We start from the raw sequence: 21,851 nt of genomic DNA on the forward strand, positions 1-21,851 counted from the left end.
ATATTTGTTATCTAAATTTCTTTTATTTCTTTTATTTGTTAAACACATTAAAACATACTGCATCTTAGTCAATGTAAACACATCCGTTGTTTCCCAAATCATACTCATATCAAAGAAAATTTCTTCTAATGTGTTATTTCTGATTAAGTACAGTCTTCAAATTGGCACATACCATCTGGAGCAGTGTTTGGATTTAGTGAATTAAATTTCCTCAGCTTGACAAGGAATACTATATGAAAGGGGAGAAAAACTAATGTTTAACAGTCATTAGCATTTTGTTTTATTATTCATTCTAAAAATGCTTTCACAGTGCTTATGAAAAACAGTAATAATGAAATGTATAGCTTATAACATTTTTGCTAAGTCATTCTTACCTGTGTGATTAACTTGATGTGGGAAAGGTTTAGCAACATAAGGTGTTCTTATATTGGCAGAAGCAAGAGCTGTTGAGATAAAATAAAATATATAAATGACCAAAATTCTTTAATTCAAATTTGTTCTTGAAACAAATCTCCTATCGAACTTCTCATCTCTGTGTCAATTCTCATCCCCCCCCCCTCCAGCTCTGGAAACCTTAGCAACTTTCCCTGTTTCTTTCTTTTCCCATAAGAGGAGGACATGAATTTTATTTCATATTGTCATCCCTGAAGGAAAGCAATGATCAGACATTGGTATTTAGACAAATCAACCATCAATAGACACAGAGAAATAAGCCATATTTACACACTATTCAAAAGAGACAACCAAAAGCTAAGATGGAAACAAAAGGTGTAGAGCACATCCATATCCTCTGGCAACCAAGACTCATAAAAGCAGGAATTAACACCAGGCAAACAATCAAGCAAACAAAAAACAATATTCTAATCAAAGAACTACCAAGGAGACAAACTACATCTCCACCAACACTGGTACGGCAACAAGCTCTGTATAGAAACAGGGAACAAACTTCAGACTCGCTAGCACTGATATTACCTAGTTAGGTAATTAAATGTCTGCAAGCAAACAGCCATGCTCAGAGACCATTTAGGTCTCCATAGTTCTTTCATGTGTGATTCAAGAAAGTTGTTGTTTATTCAGCAAACTACAGTTAAGTAAACGTGATTTAGTATGCATAAATCCAACCTACCGCTTCTGAACAAAACATATCACTAAGTTACAATATTTCAGTTATCACAAAGAACCCAATTTATTTCCTACCTTCATTTCCTGTCTCTTCAGCAGAAACATCATTTTCATAATGACAAACAGTTTCATCGTTGATGTTTAGTTCAGATGCTATGTTTTTAAGAACATCTCTCTTTTCCCATGTAGATGGGCATATTAGCCAATCTCTATGCGTAACTTCCAAAACCTTTTCACAAAAAAGGGCTAATTTTCTGATCCGGATAGCTTCCATCAATTCAATAACCTGAGTGATACTCGTAGAAAAATAAACAATTATGTATATTGCAAATGAATTTCTAAAAATGTATTTTAGGATTAATTTTGTAGCCCAATTTTAATGCATATTTATTCAATATGGTATCACTGTTATTAGTGACATTCATTTTTCAGTAATGTTGATACAACTTAGACATACAACATGTTAAGTCATAATGTGAATTATTTGCGTTTGCTTAAACTATCATGTAAAGTCAGTCATTATGGTTTACTAAACAATGGTTAAATCACATCTTATCATGATGTTTCAACCTTACTTGTCACTTTGGTCAAAGACAGAATTATAGAATTGGAAGGAACCATAAGGATCATCCATTCCAAACTGAAATGTGCAGAAAACTAATTAAACCAGTCTTGAGAGGTGATTAACTAGATGGAGAATCCACAACTTCTATCAGTAGAGTGTTCCATTATTATATCTTATAATATTGATGTTTTTTTCTTATATTTGAAATCTAAGTATAGGTAGTCCTTTAGTTATGGCAGTAATTGGAACTGGAATTTCTATTACTAAGTGATATGGCCATAAATAATCCCAGCAGTCCCCATTGCAGCTGTTAACCAAACCCATTGGTCATTAGGTGAAGACCAACCCTGATTCAAACAATTCTCAGTTTGGTCTTCCCAGCCCTAATCCTTGGTGAGTTAAGGGTCTGCCTTCTCTGTCTCCTTTTCAAGTCCTCTCATTTGCTTAGCTCCCCCTCTGCCTTTTTGGCTCTTCTGCCCAGTGGAGAAGTGGTGGTGTTGGGGCTTCAGAAGGTTCATCTGGGTGCTCCCACCTCAGGTCCTCTCTTTCACTCCCAATGCTACCAAGAAGTGCTTCCTCAAGCTCTGTGTAACTCTAGCCACCCTAGTGTCACAGTGCAAAGCCCAAGATGCCCTTACACCCTATGTTCCGTAGGCCTTGCTACGTCCTGCTGACCTTTGCTATTTTATACCGCAGCTTGACATGCCGGGTCTGGCTCTAGGTGAGGCAGCTGCTGGTCATGTCAGGTCTTCTTCTTGAGGCTGCCATTCTACAAATAACATGAGGTGAACTAATGGGAAGGGCTCTCAAAAGAGACCTAAGGATGGGTTTGCTATTAGCGCTTTTCAGCCAAGTTGATTTGAAACAGTAGCTGAGAACCAATTGTGGGGGGGGGGGATACCTCCAAGGAAGAAATTAATTACAAATTAATAGGATAGTGCCAAGCTGTGGCACACATAGAAACCAAACTTCTTTCTAAGGCAGCATTCTTACTTCATCTTGGAACTGTAATTTAAGTCCTATACACTTGGACTGAACAGTTTGCAGGATATTAAATTCTGAAAAAGAACAAATCTGAGCACCATAAAGAAGCTAAGAAATAACCTTAAGAAGAAGACATTGCAGGAATAAAGTGTGTTCCCTTTGAAGAGAAAACAACATAGTCAAGGAGCAATGTTGAACAGTACTAGCCTTTTCTTGTGTTCTTCAAGATAAAGACGCCTGCTATTTCACTCCAAGATATTTGTAGTTCATGTCTGCTGTATTGGAATCTCATTAATTGGCATACATACATCCTATAGTATTGTTGTAAGAATATTTTTAATTTTAATTACAAACTCTTCCTTTACATAAAAGGAAGCCAAAACAACAATAACTCCCTTCTCATTCTCAACTGGGAAACAGATAAAAGAACATGTCTGCATTTTACAAAGCTGCAATTGCACAATCTGCTAATATTGGAGGTTAATAACATGAGACAGACCACCTGAATATTGAGTTAATATACAGACTGAAAAAGAAGGGGCTTAAAGAAGAGGTCTTCAAGGTGAAAAATAATCAACCAAGATGGCAAGGGGATTGAAGGTTAAAGCCTAAAGATTTGTTAAAAGAACTGGGTATAATTAGCCTAATGAAAACATTTCATGCAATTTCTGTTCCTATTTGATTTCATATACACATGCATCACAGCCACTTTGCTGCATTTTTTTCCTGCAACATTGAAATGGCCCTGTATGTATACATACATAAAGCAATGAGGTGCAGCTTTAAGGCAGTATATTAGACTGGCAAAATATTTGTTTGCTTGAAAAGTTTGAAAGAGGTGATTCATTCATGCATGAAATAAAGTTTCAAATATTTTTCACAATTGTACTTTCTAAGCACTCAAAGCAAAACCTGGAGATTTAAGGAATGAATACTTACTTTGCAAAGTATACAACACAGACTCCCCCTTGTTTAAGACTTGGGAAAATTGCAGGCAAAGCATTCTGAGGAGAAAGCATGTCCAGAACTACCTATCGAAAGGGAAAGAAAAACATTAATACTGAAGTAAAATGCAACAGGTTTTACTGTTGATTTTAATGAGTATTTGTACTATAAGACTTGTGACAGTGAATCTGTTTTTAGCATAAAGTATATCAATGTTTTTAGCAGCATACACTTACAAACCATAATGTCAGACTGGCTGGATTATGAGTTGATGATAAAACTAAAGATGTTTGCTTATAGTGCTAATGGTATTATCTGTTTTAAGTCCCCAAGCCACTTTGAAAAGGAAATTCTGACTTTAAGAAAATAAATACAATACTTACAGCATCAAGTGTTACAGATTTCAAATCCTCAGCTGCAGTCAAAATATCTTGATTAATGAAATTCACATTATTTGGCCACTTTTTACCATGTCCTGTTTTCCATGCATTGCACCACTGCCAAAAATTCTTCTCTGCCAATTTGTGATGTTGTTTTTGGATTTCATAACTTATTACATGTCCTTGTGACCCAACTGGAAACAGATAATCAAGTTGATTTATTTTTATAAATAGCCTCCTGCAGGGAAAACCCAAGATCTACCACCACTCTCTTCCTGTTTGACTCTTCTTCCTGTTTGACTTATATTTCCTCCCATACCCGTCTTTCCTAATTTTAGCTGCCCTACCATTCACCTTTGACTAGCTACTAGTCAACAACCCATAGTTGTTAAGGGGTCCTCATGGTGATATATAGTAAAATAATCCATCAGCATAATATCTGCATGATGGCAAGTTTTTCCACTACTCTTGAAATTATTCACCCTTCTTCAGCCCTTAGGGAGCTGTTGTATTTCACCAAACTGTAGCACTGGTAAGAAAAAAAGATGACAAATAAACAGAAGGAAACATGTGAAAGTTTCAGACAGAAATAACTTAGAAAAGTCATATAAACAGAATCCAATAATTGCATAACAGTATTATCTGTAAAACATTTCCTCATATTTCAAATGTTGCTTTATCACCAAGAGGCGCATAATTTTCTACTTATTTCAAACAGCATTATAGTGGCATATTCAGCCAACATACTAAACATGAACGATGGATTACATATCAAAATACCTAAGGCATAACCCAACAATTTGTACTGCATTATCAGAATTATTTGATAGCTATGAAGAATAGAATCTGCTGGAAATCCTGGTCTTAACCCCTGCTTCCTACTAAATTGATAAAGTGACAGGAATGAAATACATTTTTTTCTGCCTGAAACCTGACAAAAGATGAGGATTTGTATACATTAAGATGTTAAAAAGTCTGATTTAGTGTAAAGAAACAATAAAAGATGGAAACTCTGTCAGCTGACACCAATAATGAAAACCCTGTTCAAAAACTGTCATTTTACCTGCTTTTGATAGAAATAAACTCATGCTGCCAGAACCAGAACCAGCTTCTAATACTATGTCCCCTTGTGTGATATCCATTAATAGCAGCATTGTATTGGCATCCTATAGGTTAAAAGAACAAAGATGACATATTTTAAAGCTACTATTCAAGTAGTATTGAGAGGGATGTTTCTTTAGTCTGTCCAGTTTCAATGCAGATCAAATTAATATTCAGTATAACAACAGCAGCTGTGGCAGATGTTCACACGCAATTCCTGCAGAGAACAGAAGTGAGTATAATCTTATATATATAATCACAGAAGTAATTCCGACCAGAATCTGGAGGTTCCACTACAATTTCTGTTTATAGCAATAGCACTTAGACTTATATACCACTTCACAGTGCTCTACAGCCTCTCTAAGGGGTTTACAGAGTCAGCATATTTCCCCCAACAATCTGGGTCCTCATTTTACCGAACTCAGAAAGATGGAAGGCTGAGTCAACCTTGCAGTCTAAATTACCTTATAGTCTAAATTAGCCCAGGTATTTTCCAAATAAATAGATCAACTCTGAATTCTCAGCAATTGCTATGCTGGCTGGACAATTCTGGGAGGAAGGAAAGTCCAAATGTCTGAAGAATGTCCAAGTTGGGGGAGGATGCCTTAATGATAAGATGAAGCACTAAAGGTGCTTCGTTTTCTATCAGTTTTGACCTTACTATTGCAGTATTTCTCAACCTCAGCAACTTTAATGTGTCTGGACTTTAGCTCCCACAATTTCCCAGTCCAGAAAGGCTTATTGGGCTACAAAGGGAATCATACAAGAGGGGGTCTAAAAATATGGGGAAAGTCTGATGTGATAGCCAAGGAAAGAAATAGGAAATATAGAGGCATAAAAGATTAGGTGGGATTGGGTCTTGTTGGGTCCTAAGAAGCCAAAAGTCTATTTTATCAATTCTATTTTGAAAATGAGCCCACAAGATCTCAGTGGAGCCGGTTGAAACAACGGTAACGGTAACATACTTATCAGTCCCCATAATGGGAATTGGGGAGTGCCGAACAATTAATATATACCTTCGGAGAGATGATGGAAGGCTTTCGATCCATTAGCAGCACATATTCTTCTAAGGATGGCCTCCGAATCAGCAAGATTTTACCCTGGGACGTTTGGAACAGCTGTCCGGGCAGTCTGCCTACGATTTCAGAGAATCTAATGAAACCCAAATTAGTATTACACATTCCTGTATCAGTGAGCAGACACTGGATCTTCCATTTCGAGCCGTGTTTTCGATGACCCTCTATTAGAATCAGCTCCCCAACTCGGAAGGGACAATTCCTCGAAGGCGCATTTTTACTTTTCTCGGCCAGCGAGCCTCGATCCAGCTGGGAATCTGCTCCAGGAAAGACTCCTTCCTCTGCGACGCCCGTTTCGCATTCCTGAGACTTGGATTCCTTCCCCTCCGCGCTTCTCAGAGCTCTGATCTCCGGCGAGAGGAGCTCGGGGGGAACCATCCGGCTCAGCCTTTCTAAGGGCGATAGCGACCCTCTCCAAGCCCTGCTCGTCTCCGTCAACCTAAAGGAGTCCGGCTGAGATTTAGGGCTAACCTGTTCTGGGAATTTCTCCCCTTCGTCTCCGTCGCCAGCGGAGGTAGAAGACACCCGGCGACTAACGCCTTGGGAACCAACTGTGGGCTTTTCTTGCAGCTGGTGCCGGTACGCTTTGGAATGACCGATGACCATCCCTGGCACCCCAGCCCGGAGGTACAGCCCTTTTCTCCCGGCGTCGCGTAAGGGTCGATCCTCTCTCAACTTGGTCCGGAGCGATGCCCAAGTCCTCCCTTGCGATGCCCCCAGACCCAGCCTTTGCCAGCAGCAGGCCATCAGTGCTTCAGTGCTTCGAGGAGAGCAGTTGCCGCCAATTCACCAATCGCTTTCTTCTATTTTGCGCTTGGCTTAATGGAACCCGCGCCGTTCTACCACTCTGCCAAAGGTACCATGCTGGTTGCAAGGCAAACAGGATACAGACGGGAGTTTTTTCTTCCCGGGCGAGCTGCGGAGCCAATCACAATCCAGTCAAAAGGGCCTTTCCGAAGATCTACCGTAGGTTTTCCCTTCAGCTTCCGGTTATGAATGGACTCCTCAATTGGGGGAGGGGGGAAGTGCTGAAGGCAGGGAGGGTACATATTAATGGAAATACTAAGCGAAAGGAGGCGGATGAAAGGATGTCGTTCGCTATGAGGTTTGGAACAAATGAGACACTTCTCTGAGATACTGATTCTCTCAGTACCCCTTCAATTCTGCCCCTCTGTCGTTTCCCAAGAGAAGCAGAGGTTTAACTGGCTTTGCATTCTTCACTACTAGCTGCATCCCCGTGACGGGAAAATCTGCCTGCTGAATTTCACACAGTAATACTCTAAGAACCGTGTTCCAGTATTTCCCAAGAACGAATCTAAATTACAGTACGCGGATCCTCAGAATGGAGGAAATAGAACAAACTCAACATTTTCTTTCGTTTGAACAACCTATGCATAACCTGCCGGAGTAGCGATACTTGCCTTCTGCTTTTAGACCTAACCAACAACTAAACGTTAAGCATTTTATCTTGTTACCTTAAGTTTTACGTATTTATAGTGGTCCTGCCCGCATATGGAGACCTGTTAACTGCAATTGAGAACCGGATATTGAGGTATAAAACCATTAGATCTTAGCCCCGTGGAGAGAAAAAGCACAAGGGATGATGCATATGCCCTGCGCCGGCTTAGTCTCACGTGGTTCTCTATAGAAATCGTGTTGGGATGTGTCTTAATTCTTCTACTGTCTCTCGTCCCATTTTCTTAATTCTTCTACTGCCTCTCGTCCCATTTTCTTTTTCGATTTTCCCATGATTGATTTGTTTATTTAGAAGGCTAATTACACCCACCCACCCACACACACACCCTGCTTGTGTGTAGTCCAACTACTGACTGTATAAAGGAAATTTGACACTCAGTGCAGAGACTCAATAAAGCCTTACATGCTAATCTATGTGCCTGGTTAAAAATTGTCTGTCTGTCTGTCTATCTATCATATATATCTATGGCCACTGAATTGACGTAATTGATGCAAAAAAGAAAGAAAGAAGTCAATGAGCTCTGATTGACTCCTCAACTCCGTTGAAATGAAATGTAACAAAGAGCCTTGCAGTTCTTATTCTTACTCTGGGCACAGCATGTAATTCCATTGTGAAAAGATTAAAAGATACCTATAGATGTCTGTCAACAATTTTCTCCTCATAATTGAGACCTAATTGAGTCAAAGGCAGAAGTAAAACTGATGAATGAGACAGAGTTGCTTTGTATGTCTGTTGGTATATTTCTGGATAAAAGCCTTTAGGAGTGGCACAATAATTCACTGTGCTTTATAAATCTTGCCTGTTTTGGGTGGAAAAAAAATATTTCTCCCAATCATGCAATTTAGTCAAAAGATGAGCATAACGTTTAGAAGAAATAACTAGAAGGCTAATTGGATGGTATTTACCTGCCTGCTGTCTTTTTAAAGGATTGGGTCCATAATATTTAATTTCCAATTAATAAATACAATATAAACTTTATCTATTCCTGAAAAGAGTCTAGAATTATTTATGTGATTCTATATTTTGTAAATCTTAATCAAGAAAAAGATGCACTTTTTCAGCTTTAACTCAGCTTTAACTTACAGCTTAAAAAGTTCTTTAAAAAGGAATATATTTTTTTTTGTGTGTGTGTGTATACATATAAATGCAGAAAGAGTAAATGAGCTATTAAGGAATTTAAAGTGTGCTATCTGTTATTTCTTAAGAATAAAGAAATAACATGAATAGTACATTTTAAATGTGAAAGGATATTTTACAGACCTAAAGGATGAACAGTTCCACTATGATACAGTGGACAGAACATGGAATTAAAGTACATTCCTGTCAGCGTTTACTCATATTCATACCACCAATTGGGATTTACACATCCCTGGTATTTATTGCAAACAAATGAATTTAGGACTAACAAAAATAGGCAACTTGGAGAAACGTGGCTGGTTTGTGGAACCATCAATACATTTGCATTGTCTTCCTTCACATCTTTATTTCTCCATATTGCTGATCGTTTAGAAGAGTGCTTTTAAGTCTTTCGTGCTCTTTGAATTAATTCTCTTCTTGCAGACGTTTCAGCCTAAGGTAAAATGTCGGCCAGAAAACAATCAAACTCAAGAGAGCACCCAAACAGCTCTTCTCAACGGAGGCTCCTTTTAAGATCTGTGGACTTCAACTCCCAGAATTCCGCAGCCAGCTGGTTTCGGCCGATTGTAACTGAGGTCTTATTAGAGGTCTTCAAACTTGGCAACTTTAAGACTTGTGGACTTCAACTCCCAGAGTTCTCCAGCAGCATAGCTGGCTGGAGAATTCTGGGAGTTGAAGTCCACAAGTCTTAAAGTTGCCAAGTTTGGGGACTCTTGTCTTATTACGATGAAACGCTGTGAACAATTACAGTCGGATTTCAGCAGCCCAATTCAAATATGAGGCTTGCCCTGATTTCTAAATCGGCTTCCAGCTGTGTTGCTCCATTCTTGGGCGAATTCATTTTTGGAAGGAAGCCGATAGGTTCATCAGCCGGAGGCTACAGAAACAGCCTCCCGACGTCAACCCTCAAGCCTTTGAAACGTGAAGATGACGTACTGCAGCGCGTCGGAGGTTGCGAGTGCGCATGCTCGTGGGGAAGGCCGACCACGTGGCTGCGCGCCTGCCCTGCTGGGAGCAGAGAGGGCCGGGCCTGCAGCGAGCGCCATGGCCGCGGCGGCAGCAGCACCAGCAAGAGGAGGGCGAGGAAAAGGCGCTTCGGCGGGCGAGCGGGAGCAGGCGGCGGCCTTCGAGAGCCCCATCTACGTGACAGGAAGCCCCTGTGCCTTTTCTCCCCACGAGCGGCGCTTGCTGGCTCTCTCTGGGCCCGACGGGCGGCTTCGCGTGTGGGAGACGGCCAGTAGCCGCCTCCATCACGAGTACGTGCCCTCTGCCCACCTCAGCGCCGCTTGTACCTGCCTGGCCTGGGCACCGCCGGCCGTCGGAGGAGGCCGACCGCCTCCCAACAAGGTATTCAAAGGGTGGGCTTGCCCAGCGCAGCAGCGGCACCGTCGCCTGGCTTGCGTTTGCTGGGCCTGGGCCTTATTCCCGACCATGTGGAAGCCCCCATGCCCAGCAGCGAAGCGGGCCTGTCACTGAGGGCGGCGGGGGTGGAGTGGGAGAAAAGACGATGGTGGTGTGGGGTTTTTTCCCCCCTTCCAAACCTCCTAATTGAGATAAAATCACAGCCCCCCCCCTTCGTGTGCAAATTGGAGCCACGTGCGATTGGGACCTTCGCAGCAGCGCTCTGCTTTTTTCTTAGAGACGGAGGAGCGCCCGTGGACGGATCTGCTGGCAACTCTTTCCCCCGCCATTCCGTCGCCTCGGGCCTCTCCTCAAAGCAGCCCCGAACCCCCCCCCCCCGGTTTCCCCCACCGAGATTCTTCAGGGCCGAAGCTGCACATGTGTGCTCTTCCTGGCTCCGCCCCCACCCGACGCATGGAGGCTTGAAGAGCAGAAAAGGAGAAGACGCTGCTGCTTTGAAATGCGTCAGGGTTCACGCCACCCCTGACTTGACGGCCTCACCCCTCTCAAAAGGGGATTTAGTTCTCTTTCTTCCTCCCCAGCGGGGGGGGGGGGGCTTTCGTACACATTTCGGAAGATAAAAGCATCGATCTTAGGAAAAAAAGGAAAGCCACATCGAAATCTAGTTATTTGAGCATTACAAGCACATGCTATGCTTCCGATTTGGGAGCCACCTCTGTCTTTCCCAATTTGTTCTCTACTTTGGCTTGGCATCGGACTCTGGTGTGGCACATAACAAAGGTCCCGTTTTGCAGCAATATGTGTACTTTTAGTGCCATCCAGAAATGTGTGGCCAGAAGTGAGTTTTGGTTTTAGACTGGAGTTCCTAAAGGCGTCTTTTAGATTTGATCAACGTTTCAGCTGTAATCCTAAGTGACCTCTTCTGCTACTCCAATTTAGATGGAGAGATTTAGAGTGTATTATTCTGAGTTGGCTATCTGACTCTTGATACACTATACACATCTACTTCATTTGTGCTCATATAATATATGGGCCTTTGAAAAGGATTTTACATTTCTTCACTCCTTCAGTCTGTAGAGTTAATTGCTAAAAATCATTTAAAAGTTATTTATATCAGTTTATAAATTCAGACAATTAAAATGCTTTTAAATATTTTAAAGCTTATTAATCAGACTTCTTAGTTTTTCAAGAACATGCATTTATTTTTATTTCAATACATATAAATAAAGTGGCAAAATAAAGTATTTGTTAATAGAGTGAGAATGTGGGAGTACTGCTGCTATGTTGAGATTGCAATCCTATATGGGTTGCTTGAAAGTGAATGAAAATGTGTAAATTGTTACTGATGAGAGAAGCTTGTTGGTTTATCAAAGGGGATTTAAACATGTAAATGAAAAGGCTCAGCATTTGCTGAGTAAATATTCCTGAAAAGGAAAGGATTGTAATGGAAAGAAAAGAGGGCATATTCCTGTATCTCACTTTCTTTCACTTGAACTTTACCTGTGCATTATCACTTTAAAAAAAAAAGTGTTGTAGAACTTAAAGTTTATCCAAAATCCTGCGTCATTTCAGGCATGCAAAGTTTATGCTACCTGCGGAAAAAAGTCCTTGTGCAAATATTAAAATGCAAAATTTTAATTTCGTATTCACAATGCAATTTTCATTACACTTGTCTCAAATAGTCAATATATTGGCCTTCATTTACTGTTGGATTGTACTTACAGCTTTCAAAATTAGGAGATACTGTACATTTTAACATTTTAATGGAGAAAGACCTGGTGATCTACTCCACAAAACACTCACCAAGAAAATTCTATGGAACAAGTGTCAAACAGCTAGAGTACTCAACGATAGATAAGAGGAATCACAGTTGATGAGGCAGCTAGTGGCATCAGAGGAGTAGGTTGGTAAATTAAATATTGTCAAATGTGAAATGATCAGATTGGAAATTGATCTCCTTGGTGTTAGAGTTACTCTGGTCAGACATTGGCTTTTTTTCCAGTCTGAGTACTTTACTGACATTCAGGACACGATATTGGGAAAATGGTTTGGCGTTTACTGTAAGTAGGAAATTTGCTAAAGCAGTGAAAAAAGCTTTTCAGCTGTCAGTGATAGAATTATGATCATCAGAATTTGCGTCAAGCCCCTCAACATCACAATTGTCCAAATCTATGCACAACGATTCTGCAGCAGAGCTTGAAATGGGGCTTTTATGTCCTGGTCCAAAAAACTGAAACAAGTGCCCCCAAAAGGCATCATTTACATCTTGGATGACTTTAATGCAAAAATTGGCAAACAAGTGGCAACAGGCATCACTGATTGTTTTATACTAGGTGAAAGAAACGATGAAGGTGATTGTTCGGTACAATTTTGCCAAGAATTGTCAAATTTAGGATCACAAATCTATGGTTCAAACAGCACAATTGCCACTTATACACCAAATGGACTTCACCATAATCAGATTGACCTATTTCCTATGCCCTATCCAAGTGCTGATTGCGGTTCAGATCATGAACTGTTGATGGTAAAGATGTCATATTATGCAGCATCAAAAAGGCAGTGCTTCCAAAGAAGTTTGATGTCTCCAAAATCTCTACTACATATACCGTCGGCCAAGCAGTGTCGGCTGGCAACCCCCAGGGGGAGAGCCTTCTATGTGGGAGAGCCTTCCCTTTGGAATGAGCTGCCCCCGGACCTTTGCATAATTCCCAACCTCGGGTCCTTCCGGCGCGCCCTAAAAAGTTGGCTTTTCCAGCAAGCCGGCCTGGCCTGAATACAATAAATTATAAATTTTAATTTTTAATTTTAATTTAATTTCTAAATCTCATTGTAAATGTCTGTTGAGTTTTTTGGATATTCTATTTAATCTTTTTTTTAACTTTTGTAATATGTGTTTTTATGTTTTACGCTGCCCTGAGTCCTTTGGGAGAAGGGCGGCATATAAGTCCAATAAACCAACCAATCAAACTAATAAATCTCTACTACATATACAATGGAGGTGAAAAATAGGTGTGATCTTTTGGACACTGCTGAGAAGACACCTGAACTGTGACAGAAAATTCAATCGACTATTATAGGAATTGCAGAATGTTTGCCACTCAAGAAGTCTGAGAAAAGGTGCAAGTGGCTCCCAGATGAAACCATTAAAACAGCTGAGCAAAGAAAACCAGCTAAGGCAGCAGGCAAGGGGGAAGAAGTAAGAAGACTGCAGCTTTCCAGAGGGCAGCAAGGAAGGATAATGAAGTTTACGGGTATGAGCAATGTAAACCGTTTAAAATGGACTACATGAAGGGTCACACCAGGAATGCATTTATGCAAGTCAAAAAGATCTGAGCATCATTTATTGCCTATAAAGGCATAGTTAAAAACAAGCAAGGGAAAGAACTGTTGTACCAAGAAGGCATCAAGAACGGATGGCAGAAATATACTGAAGAATTGTATGGAGGTAGCAAAGAGGCCTTCCCTCAGGATGATGAGGAAAGAGAAATAGAAACAGAAGGAAGAGATCATATGGGCTACCTATAGCAATACTTAGACTTATATACCGCTTTACAGCTTTACAGCTGTCTCTAAGCATCTTACAGACTCAGCATATTGCCACCAATAATCTGGATCCTCATTTTACTGACCTTGGAAGGATGGAATTGTGATTGTGAAACAACATTTTGAGTATTTTTTAAAATCACAATTGAAAATATATTTCAAGTTGGGGTTTGCAATTCTGATGTGAATGTAAATTAAAGTAGAGAAGCCATTGAAATGAACAAGATGTGAAATCAGAAGACTAAATTATGTTTGTAACAGTCAAACTCAGTGGGAAATATGTTTGAAACAGATTGTTGTTATGCATTTTAGCCTAGAGGTAAAATTTTGAATTGGATTTGAAATGTTGGTATATTTGAAGCAGTGTATATGAACTTTTATACATGTTTATGATCTCTGAAATCAGATACAGGTTTTTTTTCGCAGAATGGGTTGGAGAAATTACAAAGTAGAATTCTTGTGGTTTCCATAGTTTTTAATTCCAAATGTACAGTAAACCATGTAGGAGCAAAAGAGCTGGAATTGCAACTCAGATAGAAATAATTTTAATTTGAAATGTACAGGAGATAAATATACTTGCAGTGATCATTGCAGAGGGACACAGAAGTAAAGGGGCCTTGTAGGTCTGTGGTAAACAGTAGCAGGAGGAAGCAGAGTCTACGAAAGATACACTTGAAGAATTAATAGGTTCTGAAAGAGAAGTGATGACTCGGTTAGATATAGAAGAAGAAAAAGGAAGTTATTTAAAAACTCATTAAACAGTTAAAGTTGCAGAAATAGGTTGTTTCTATTACTAAAGCAAGGCACCTTGGGAAAAAAACTGGATTTGAGTATTTTGAACTGTGCCTAAGTACTTTTAATAAGGATGTTATTATATCAGATTAAATCAATATTTATGGTCACTGATCATGCATGATGAATGTTTATGTTTGCTCAGCAGAATTGAAGGTTCTTTATATTAGCTGGATTTTAACAAGATAAAGATGACTGTTAGGTTTGAGCTTGGATTATGTTGATAGAGCAATTCAGCACTTTTTAAAAGTGTACATAGGCATGATGATTCTGTGTTTATACTCCCTGTTAATTTTCAATATGCTTTTATTTCATATCTCTTGTAAAATAGTTATTTAATATCCAGACTATTTTAACTATTTTATAGGAAGGTCCTCAAAGGAAGAAGAGGAAATCTGAAGTTGTAGAAGCAGCTGAACAGTTAGATCTTTTGGCTATTGGTACTGCTGTTGGTGGCATTTTATTATACAGCACAGTTAAAGGAGAATTACAGAATAAACTAGTAAGTATGATGTTTAGCAACATTTTTCTGTTAAGAGACAATTGATTTAAAGTTATTAAAAGCTGAGGTGTGCAATGTTTTATCAGTCTGGGATAGCAGTGTTTTTTTTAATCTGTCTGAGGCTACAGAGTGGTGGTAACACTAGCAAAGTGGTTGGAATTATTTATTTAGTCCTTCCAATGTGCTAGGAGTATTAACAATGTAAAAAAGATACTCAAAGATATTTTTCTTTCTGGGGGAAGTTAAGAGACATAAAGTGTAAGTAAAACTCGTGCTTTCAGAAATAAAGCAGCTTAAGATAATGACTTTGCCTCTTACAGTCTTTCTATGTGGTACAAATGGGTTAGTTTGGGAGGGCAATTTTAGGGGATTTAAAGGTGGTTGTAAGTCAAGAACCACCTGTAAAGCATTTTGGTCACAACTGGTTTGATGAAAGTATCATACTTCCTAATAACTTTTCTTTTTACCTAGAATGGGCATGACAATAAAATAAACTGCATACGGTGGCATCAGGACAATGGTTATTTATATAGCTGTTCAGATGACAAACATATTGTGGAATGGAACGTGCAGACGTGTAAAGTAAAATGGTGAGTCTGGCCTAGTATATAAGTGTCACCCAATTTCTGTTATGCTAGGTCGCAATGGATCAGACATGACTTCACGACTAACAATGAAAATCATCAGATCAATTTATCTTAGGTAGAATTAAATAATGTGTAAATAATGTGTAATGTTTTTTCATCTCCAAATACTAAAATGAATATTATTTGATTATTAAATAATATTAAAAGAAAATTTACAAAACAATGAGAAAATAACATTACAGATCTTACACTGTATCAAACATATAGCAATCCCATTAAGAGACTGCCTCTCAAGCTAACCCAAGGCCTAGATTAAGAATCAGTTTTGAAAGGCTTATTTGAACAAGGCCAGGTTAGGGGTAGTACAAACGTCTGGGAGGGATGCTGGGAGGGATAGAGGCAGGCTTCCTAAGTCCCATCAGATGATAAAGCTTAATTGAATACCCTGAAGCATGTCAGCTGTGTTAGATAAACAAGATCAGCGTATACTACAGGAGACAGGTAGTCCCTAAGAATCTCAGAATTAAAATAAAATCGAAAGAAATAACTTACAACATTTGCAATCACCGAGGAAATTCATATCCATCCATCCCCATAAACATTCTTATGGAAATTTCTGAATTAGTAAAAATTGATTGCTTTTTCTTTTAAAGTGCTTGGATCCTAACTTAATTTTTACTCAGCAGCCCAATTCTTTTATTTAAATTTAGAAATTTTTTCAATCCAATGGAACAATTAACTGTAACACAGCTTGCATTATAATGTAATGATATGCAAATATCTTATGGGCTATTAGAACTAAAACTCTAATACTTGATTTTTAAATGTAGGGGTGTAAGAAATATTTGCTCATAGTTTACCTTGTAAAGGCAAAATACCTTAAAATTGCATGAGAAAAAAGTCACATTACAGATAACATCTTTTTGAGATGTAATATAAAACCCAGGACTAAAACTTGAACCCTTTCTTTTACTGCTTATAAAAAGTAAAGATCATAAACAGATGGTATATAAACCATCTGTTTATGATCTTTTTATAATCAGTAAAGGGGGGAAATTGTTTAGAAATTATTCTTCAAATTACTGGTTATATATAAGGAATAAAACAAAACAAAAATCTTGCCTGAACAAGCTGGCCTATTTCATTTATTAATTTCAAAAATTCGGTCTTCAAGTAAAAAATACCCTGCTGTGATGATTTCCAATTGGTTTCACTCACTTCTGATACCTAGTGAGGATAATTTTCTCTTGGCTGTCTGAGCAGGCTGTCTTCAAGTCAAAATTTAATAACTGATATTAAAGCTTATCAAATACCGCGGTAAGTACATAGTTGGAAAAGTCCAGAATTAAACACATTTTTCTTCAATTTCTCAATGTTAAAATAAGAGCTGGTTTAACATATTTTAAAGGTAATGAAAGTAGACACATCATAATATTTTTCAAACTTCTCGATATAAACCAGGGGGTGGCGAACAAGTTCGATAAAAAGAGCCAAAATTTTAAACTGTGAGAGTCAGAGAGCCACACCACGCAGTGACCTGCCAAAACAGACCCGGAAGCAATGTTCCCTCTAATTTTTTTTCGATGTGAGCAGAAAAGTATAGTGTTTGAGCGGCACATTTTCATGCCTGAGCACCCGAATTTTTTTCACAGATGTCACCTAAGACAACAACGAAATCAGTATTATTTGAAACTCAAAGTTATGTTTCTTCAAGGTACCCGCTTAATTCAAAGTGTTATATAATATCAGTATCACTTAACAACGCTCCTGCTTAGCAACCAAAATGTTGGCTCAGAAACTCTGGCATTTGAAGCACGCAACTCTTAAAGCTGTCAAGTTACAAGACCCTTGCACCCCTAACCCTTTAGGGAAAAAAAACCCCAGGGGTCTTCAAACCTGACAGCTTTAACACTTGTGGACTTCAACTCCCAGAATTCCTCCTCCAGTCATGTTGCAGCGGCGTCATCTGCGTGGATCTGCTCCATCTTTGCTTTCTTCATTGTGGGCAGGGCTTCTGCTGAAGATGCCGACGAGTACGAGTTGCCACCAGAATAACTGCTGCTACCTCCTCCTCCTCCTCCTCCAACAGAATCACCAGATTTGTTCCTGAGCTCAGCGCTGGGTTACCTCTGCCCCCTCCCCCTCCTCCGTGCTTTTGAGGAGCCATGAGGCTTTTTTTCTCCTGCTCCCCCCCCCCCCCGCCTTCCTACTGGCTCCTGCAGCCTCATGGCTCCTCAAAAGCACGGCGGCGGAGGAGGAGGGGGCAGGGGTAACCCAGCGCTGACTGAGCTCAGCTGCTCCGAGCGGAGGGGAGGCGCCGCTGCCACGCGCGGAGATGCCGGCTGGAGCTTTGGCGGCTTCATCTCAGCCGCAGTGCCGGGCGGCAAATCCGGCAGTGCTGCCTGTTAGAGGAGGATGAGGAGGAGGTGGCAGCAGTTCTTCCGGTGGCGGTGGGGGCTTTGGGGCTTCACAACTAGCCTCAGTCGCCCCGTGCTCCTCAAAGCAAGTCTGGGGAAGTCCTTTGCAGGCGCAGCCCGTTCTAGCTGCCTGCAAAGGACCTCCCCAGCTTCCGAAAGGGAGCGCGCGATCCGAGCCACAGTATACTAAATAATGATAAGAGGCAAAGAGCCTCATTTATTTTGGCCGGGAGCCGCATGCGGCTCGCGAGCCGCGTATTCGCCACCCCTGATATAAACTATAACAAATGGAATCAAAACATTCCTAGATGTTAGAAATACAATTACCAGAGCACATGTATCACATGTATTTCCAGAAATGTCTTAGGGCCCTACAAAGGCCCTACATTGAGAAGGACATCACCTTTAGTTAAATGGAGTGGGTATGTATAAGAGTAATTTTGTGAATAAGCATAGTTTCCAAGGCAGTCATTGTGTGTACATGCTCTCAAAATTATAAATGTCCTTCTTATCCAAATAGCTTTGTCATGGAAAAGCAGCTTAACACGTACCTTCACTCTTCGGTTTAATTTTTCTGGCTGCTCAGAAGTAGCCAATTTCAAGAAATATTTTGGGTTTAGATTCTAAATCAAAGTCTTAGTGATTTTAGACATTTAAAGTCCCGGTTTCCAACTTATAGAGTTATATGTATTTTTTTTTAGCCATAAATAAATCTGTATTACAGTAATTTTTAATTCATGTTTCTTAAATTCCCTAGTAAATGGAAAGGAGATAACAGCAGTGTGAGCTCATTGTGCATCAGTCCGGATGGAAAAATACTACTTTCAGCAGGTCGAACTATCAAACTGTGGGACTTGGAGACCAAAGAAGTCTATAGAGTATGTATTCAGGGACACAGTGAACCTAAATGATCTTAACTCCTTAATCAATTGCTTGTTTAATAATATCATTAGCATAGTTGGAGACTGCTGGACAGTTTGCTGTGATGATACTTTTAAAAGGTGGTTTTAGCTGGCTGACAGTTGAATGAGGACATGAAATTCCTTGGCTGTGTCTGAGCACTGCCCCACAGCAGTATTTGACAATGTTAGTCTGAGTTCCTATAAACACTACTGCTGTACACATCACAGGAATAATGTCTGGTTTGGTATTTGTTAATTATGAAAGCATTAATGATAGTTAAACCCATTACTTTGGAAAAGATAATTATTTTTATCATTACAGTATTTTATGATAACATTGAACATGAGCATACTCTCTGTATCGTATCATTGGATAAAAATGTTTACCAGTTTCCTGTTGTTCTTAGATATTTAGTTGACTTTTAAACCCAAATCCTATTTAATATTATCTTCCATGGAAATCTGAAGGAATAATTGGTAGAATCAATTTATCACTTTATTGATTGATAAAGACTGGGTCTACTGAAATTCAGTGTTTGAAAGCCTTGTTGCAGCCCAGGAGAAGTAATTTCATTCTTTGTGGTAGAAAATGAATTACCTGTCAAGGTTCCAACTAATGAACCCAAACTTTGAGACTTTCAGCTTTCTTAAAGAACTGTTTTGTTGAGTATATCATTTCTGCACGAATGAAAACAAAAACCAGCTTTAAATATTTCCTGCAGTTTCAGTATAATTAAAGAATAGATAATTCCTTCCCTCGGGGTCACAGGCCACATTGTACAATTAGGTGTTCTGGCATCTCCTTGGTAACTCCCCCAGTCTCTGGCCAGCACCTGTTGGGATGACTTTGGTTCCCACAGGATGATCTATGTTGTTGTCTGGTCTGACATTCCAGACTTCCCACCTCCCAAGCTGAGAAATGGAAAGATAGCTGCGGCAGGCCTGATCCGTTTTGAAGTTATAGTATCAATTTCTCCTAGGCACTGCTGCTAGCTGCCACTGAGTGTCCAAGCATGGGTTAACTTCAGCTTGCTGCCCAAGGACTGAGTTTAAATCTTTAGTGTAGCCACGCCTCCTGCTCCCTTTGGAGGTCAGTTTGAAAAACTCAGTTGCCATAAAAGGATGTGTTTGAGATTTCCAGTCCTTGAATAGCAAGCTGGATTTCTCCTAATAGCATTAGTGTAGCCTTTTTATTGTTTTCTTCCACTGTGGTAGTTTTAGATAGACCTAGGTTTTTTCGTTCTACCAATGAACAGAGTTCCCTTCGTCCAATTGCTTCCTCACATGCAGACCAGGCTTCTGGGAGCATTAAAGCCTTTCTTGTTTCCACGAGGCTCTGGCAGCACCGGGAGGCTCGTTAGCGGCCGCTGGCGAGCCCTGGGGTCAGGTAGGGAAGTCAGGTACCCCTGCAATCCTTCGGAAGACTCCTCTTAGTTCTGGAGGCTCTACTGGGCATCTGGATCTCTGACAGCAGCCCGGTGTAGCTCCAAAACACGCTGCTGCCATTTTGGGAGGAGAAAAAAATGCATGCCTTAAATCCACGCTGCTTTTTTCCTGTTCTCTGCTGCAGCCTGGTCCCTTAGCAGATCGCCGCCGGGAGGGGTGCTGGTCAAGTGGCCTTGCTCTGGGTTGCCAGGCAGGCCTCCCCCTCCCCCGAAGAGCTTGATTGGCGGCCACAAGGAGTTTGGCTTTCTGGGCCATTCCTTGTCCCTATTAACAGCGCGGATCTGCAGCGCCCTGAGGACTTCTCCTATTGGCGCCATTTTGTTGCTGCATTCCCTGCCGAGCTGTTGCCTCAGAGACTCATCTCCTATTGGGACTCTTCTTACTCTAAGCAACCTTCTGAATACTGAGGTTTGAGGACTGAGAGTTCACCATGGCCAGCAAGAGTGTGGAGAAGGCCGCAGATCAGGCAGAGCCTACCAGCAGCAGGCGCAGCTGGCCTAATCTTGTGGCCAAGGTTGCCAGTACAGCATGCCCCACTAAAGGGAAGCAGCCTAGAACAAAGGGGGGTCCAAGGCAGAGGAGAGGCTGGCTGAGAGATGCCAGAGAGCCCTAGAAAAGCAATTTCAAAGCGCTCAGGGCAACCAAGGGCTACAACAGGATCTCCCTCCTCCTGCTGAGATTCCTGCTGACCTCCCCATTCTAGATCCTTATCCAGATGAGCCCCAATCTATGGTAGAGGAGGGTGAATTTGGGTTCTCACCCAACCCCTCTAGAGTCTCTCCTAGATCTTTAGCCTCAGTTCCAGCTCCCCAGTTTTTCCTGGACATTATTCAGCGCCAATAGGCCCAGCCGGGTTCCATGGCAAATCCAAGTGGGGTGGATAAGAAGCTGTATTCTATGGAAGCCTCCATGGAGAATATCCTAAAGCTTCCTCAGGTGTCCCTAACCTCAAATTCGTCTCTCCCAGCCGACCTGCTAGAAGGACTTAAGTCTGAGGACAAGACTTCGGCTCGCAGAATCTCTAAATTGGCAGTCCTGTCGATCAGGGAGGACCTTTATATTGTGCATCCGGGCAGGGTCATTCTTCGGCTTGACCCTTCTTTCATCCCTAAAGTCAACACCTTGTTTTACCGGTCACAGGAGATGATTCTCCCTGATTTCTGCCCGCATCCCAGACATCCCAGAGAGCGGGTCTGGCACAAACTCGACATATGACGGGCAATATGTATATATAAGAAGAGGACAGCCTCCTTTTGCAAGTCCGAATCCTTCTTTATTTCCTTCCAGCCTGCCACTATGGTTAGGAAGGTTTCTTCTTCGACTATTGGGCATTGGCTGCGCGGCCGCATTAAGCTGGCCTACGAACATCAGGCCCAGCCAGTTCTTCCTCACATCACCGCTCATTCCACGAGGAGTGCTGCGACCTCGGCCGCATGGGGCAACCCAGGCGCCTATTGAAGATATATGCAGGGCAGCAACTTGGACCTTGCCATCCCCATTTGTTCATAACTAT

General features: G+C 40.8%; 2 protein-coding genes across 2 annotated transcripts in view; one reads left to right on the top strand and one right to left on the bottom strand.

The window, feature by feature from the left end:
* Positions 1–3: 3 nt before the first annotated feature.
* Positions 4–7,761, bottom strand: TRMT61B (tRNA methyltransferase 61B). The gene is made up of 8 exons (XM_081940663.1): positions 7,649–7,761; positions 6,114–7,089; positions 5,060–5,162; positions 4,000–4,190; positions 3,611–3,702; positions 1,198–1,418; positions 375–443; positions 4–229 (listed from the first exon to the last, which is right to left on the bottom strand). The coding sequence occupies exons 2-8, from the start codon at positions 6,918–6,920 to the stop codon at positions 144–146; spliced, it is 1,569 nt and encodes a 522-aa protein (XP_081796789.1). The 5' UTR covers positions 6,921–7,089; positions 7,649–7,761; the 3' UTR covers positions 4–143.
* A 1,988-nt stretch (positions 7,762–9,749) lies between these two features.
* WDR43 (WD repeat domain 43) overlaps positions 9,750–21,851 on the top strand; it is a 29,279-nt gene continuing 17,177 nt past the window's right edge. Inside the window, exons 1-4 of the mRNA XM_081941879.1 lie at positions 9,750–10,134; positions 14,852–14,986; positions 15,458–15,576; positions 18,748–18,868. Coding sequence (XP_081798005.1) covers positions 9,832–10,134; positions 14,852–14,986; positions 15,458–15,576; positions 18,748–18,868 — 678 coding nt within the window. The 5' untranslated portion in view covers positions 9,750–9,831. The remainder of the gene's footprint in view (positions 10,135–14,851; positions 14,987–15,457; positions 15,577–18,747; positions 18,869–21,851) is intronic.

The sequence above is a fragment of the Natrix helvetica genome (genome assembly GCF_964273705.1).
Source record: "Natrix helvetica genome assembly, chromosome: 2".
NCBI classification, from domain to species: Eukaryota; Metazoa; Chordata; class Lepidosauria; order Squamata; family Natricidae; genus Natrix; species Natrix helvetica.

Excerpts from the sequence above, each read along its gene's own strand:
- TRMT61B (XM_081940663.1), bottom strand. The coding sequence starts at position 6,920 with ATGGCCTGCTGCTGGCAAAGGCTGGGTCTGGGGGCATCGCAAGGGAGG. Across the intron at positions 4,191-5,059 it reads TTTATTTCTATCAAAAGCAG|TTGGGTCACAAGGACATGTA; the intron begins GTAAAATGACAG and ends ATCTGTTTCCAG. Across the intron at positions 3,703-3,999 it reads AATCTGTAACACTTGATGCT|GTAGTTCTGGACATGCTTTC; the intron begins GTAAGTATTGTA and ends CCCTTTCGATAG.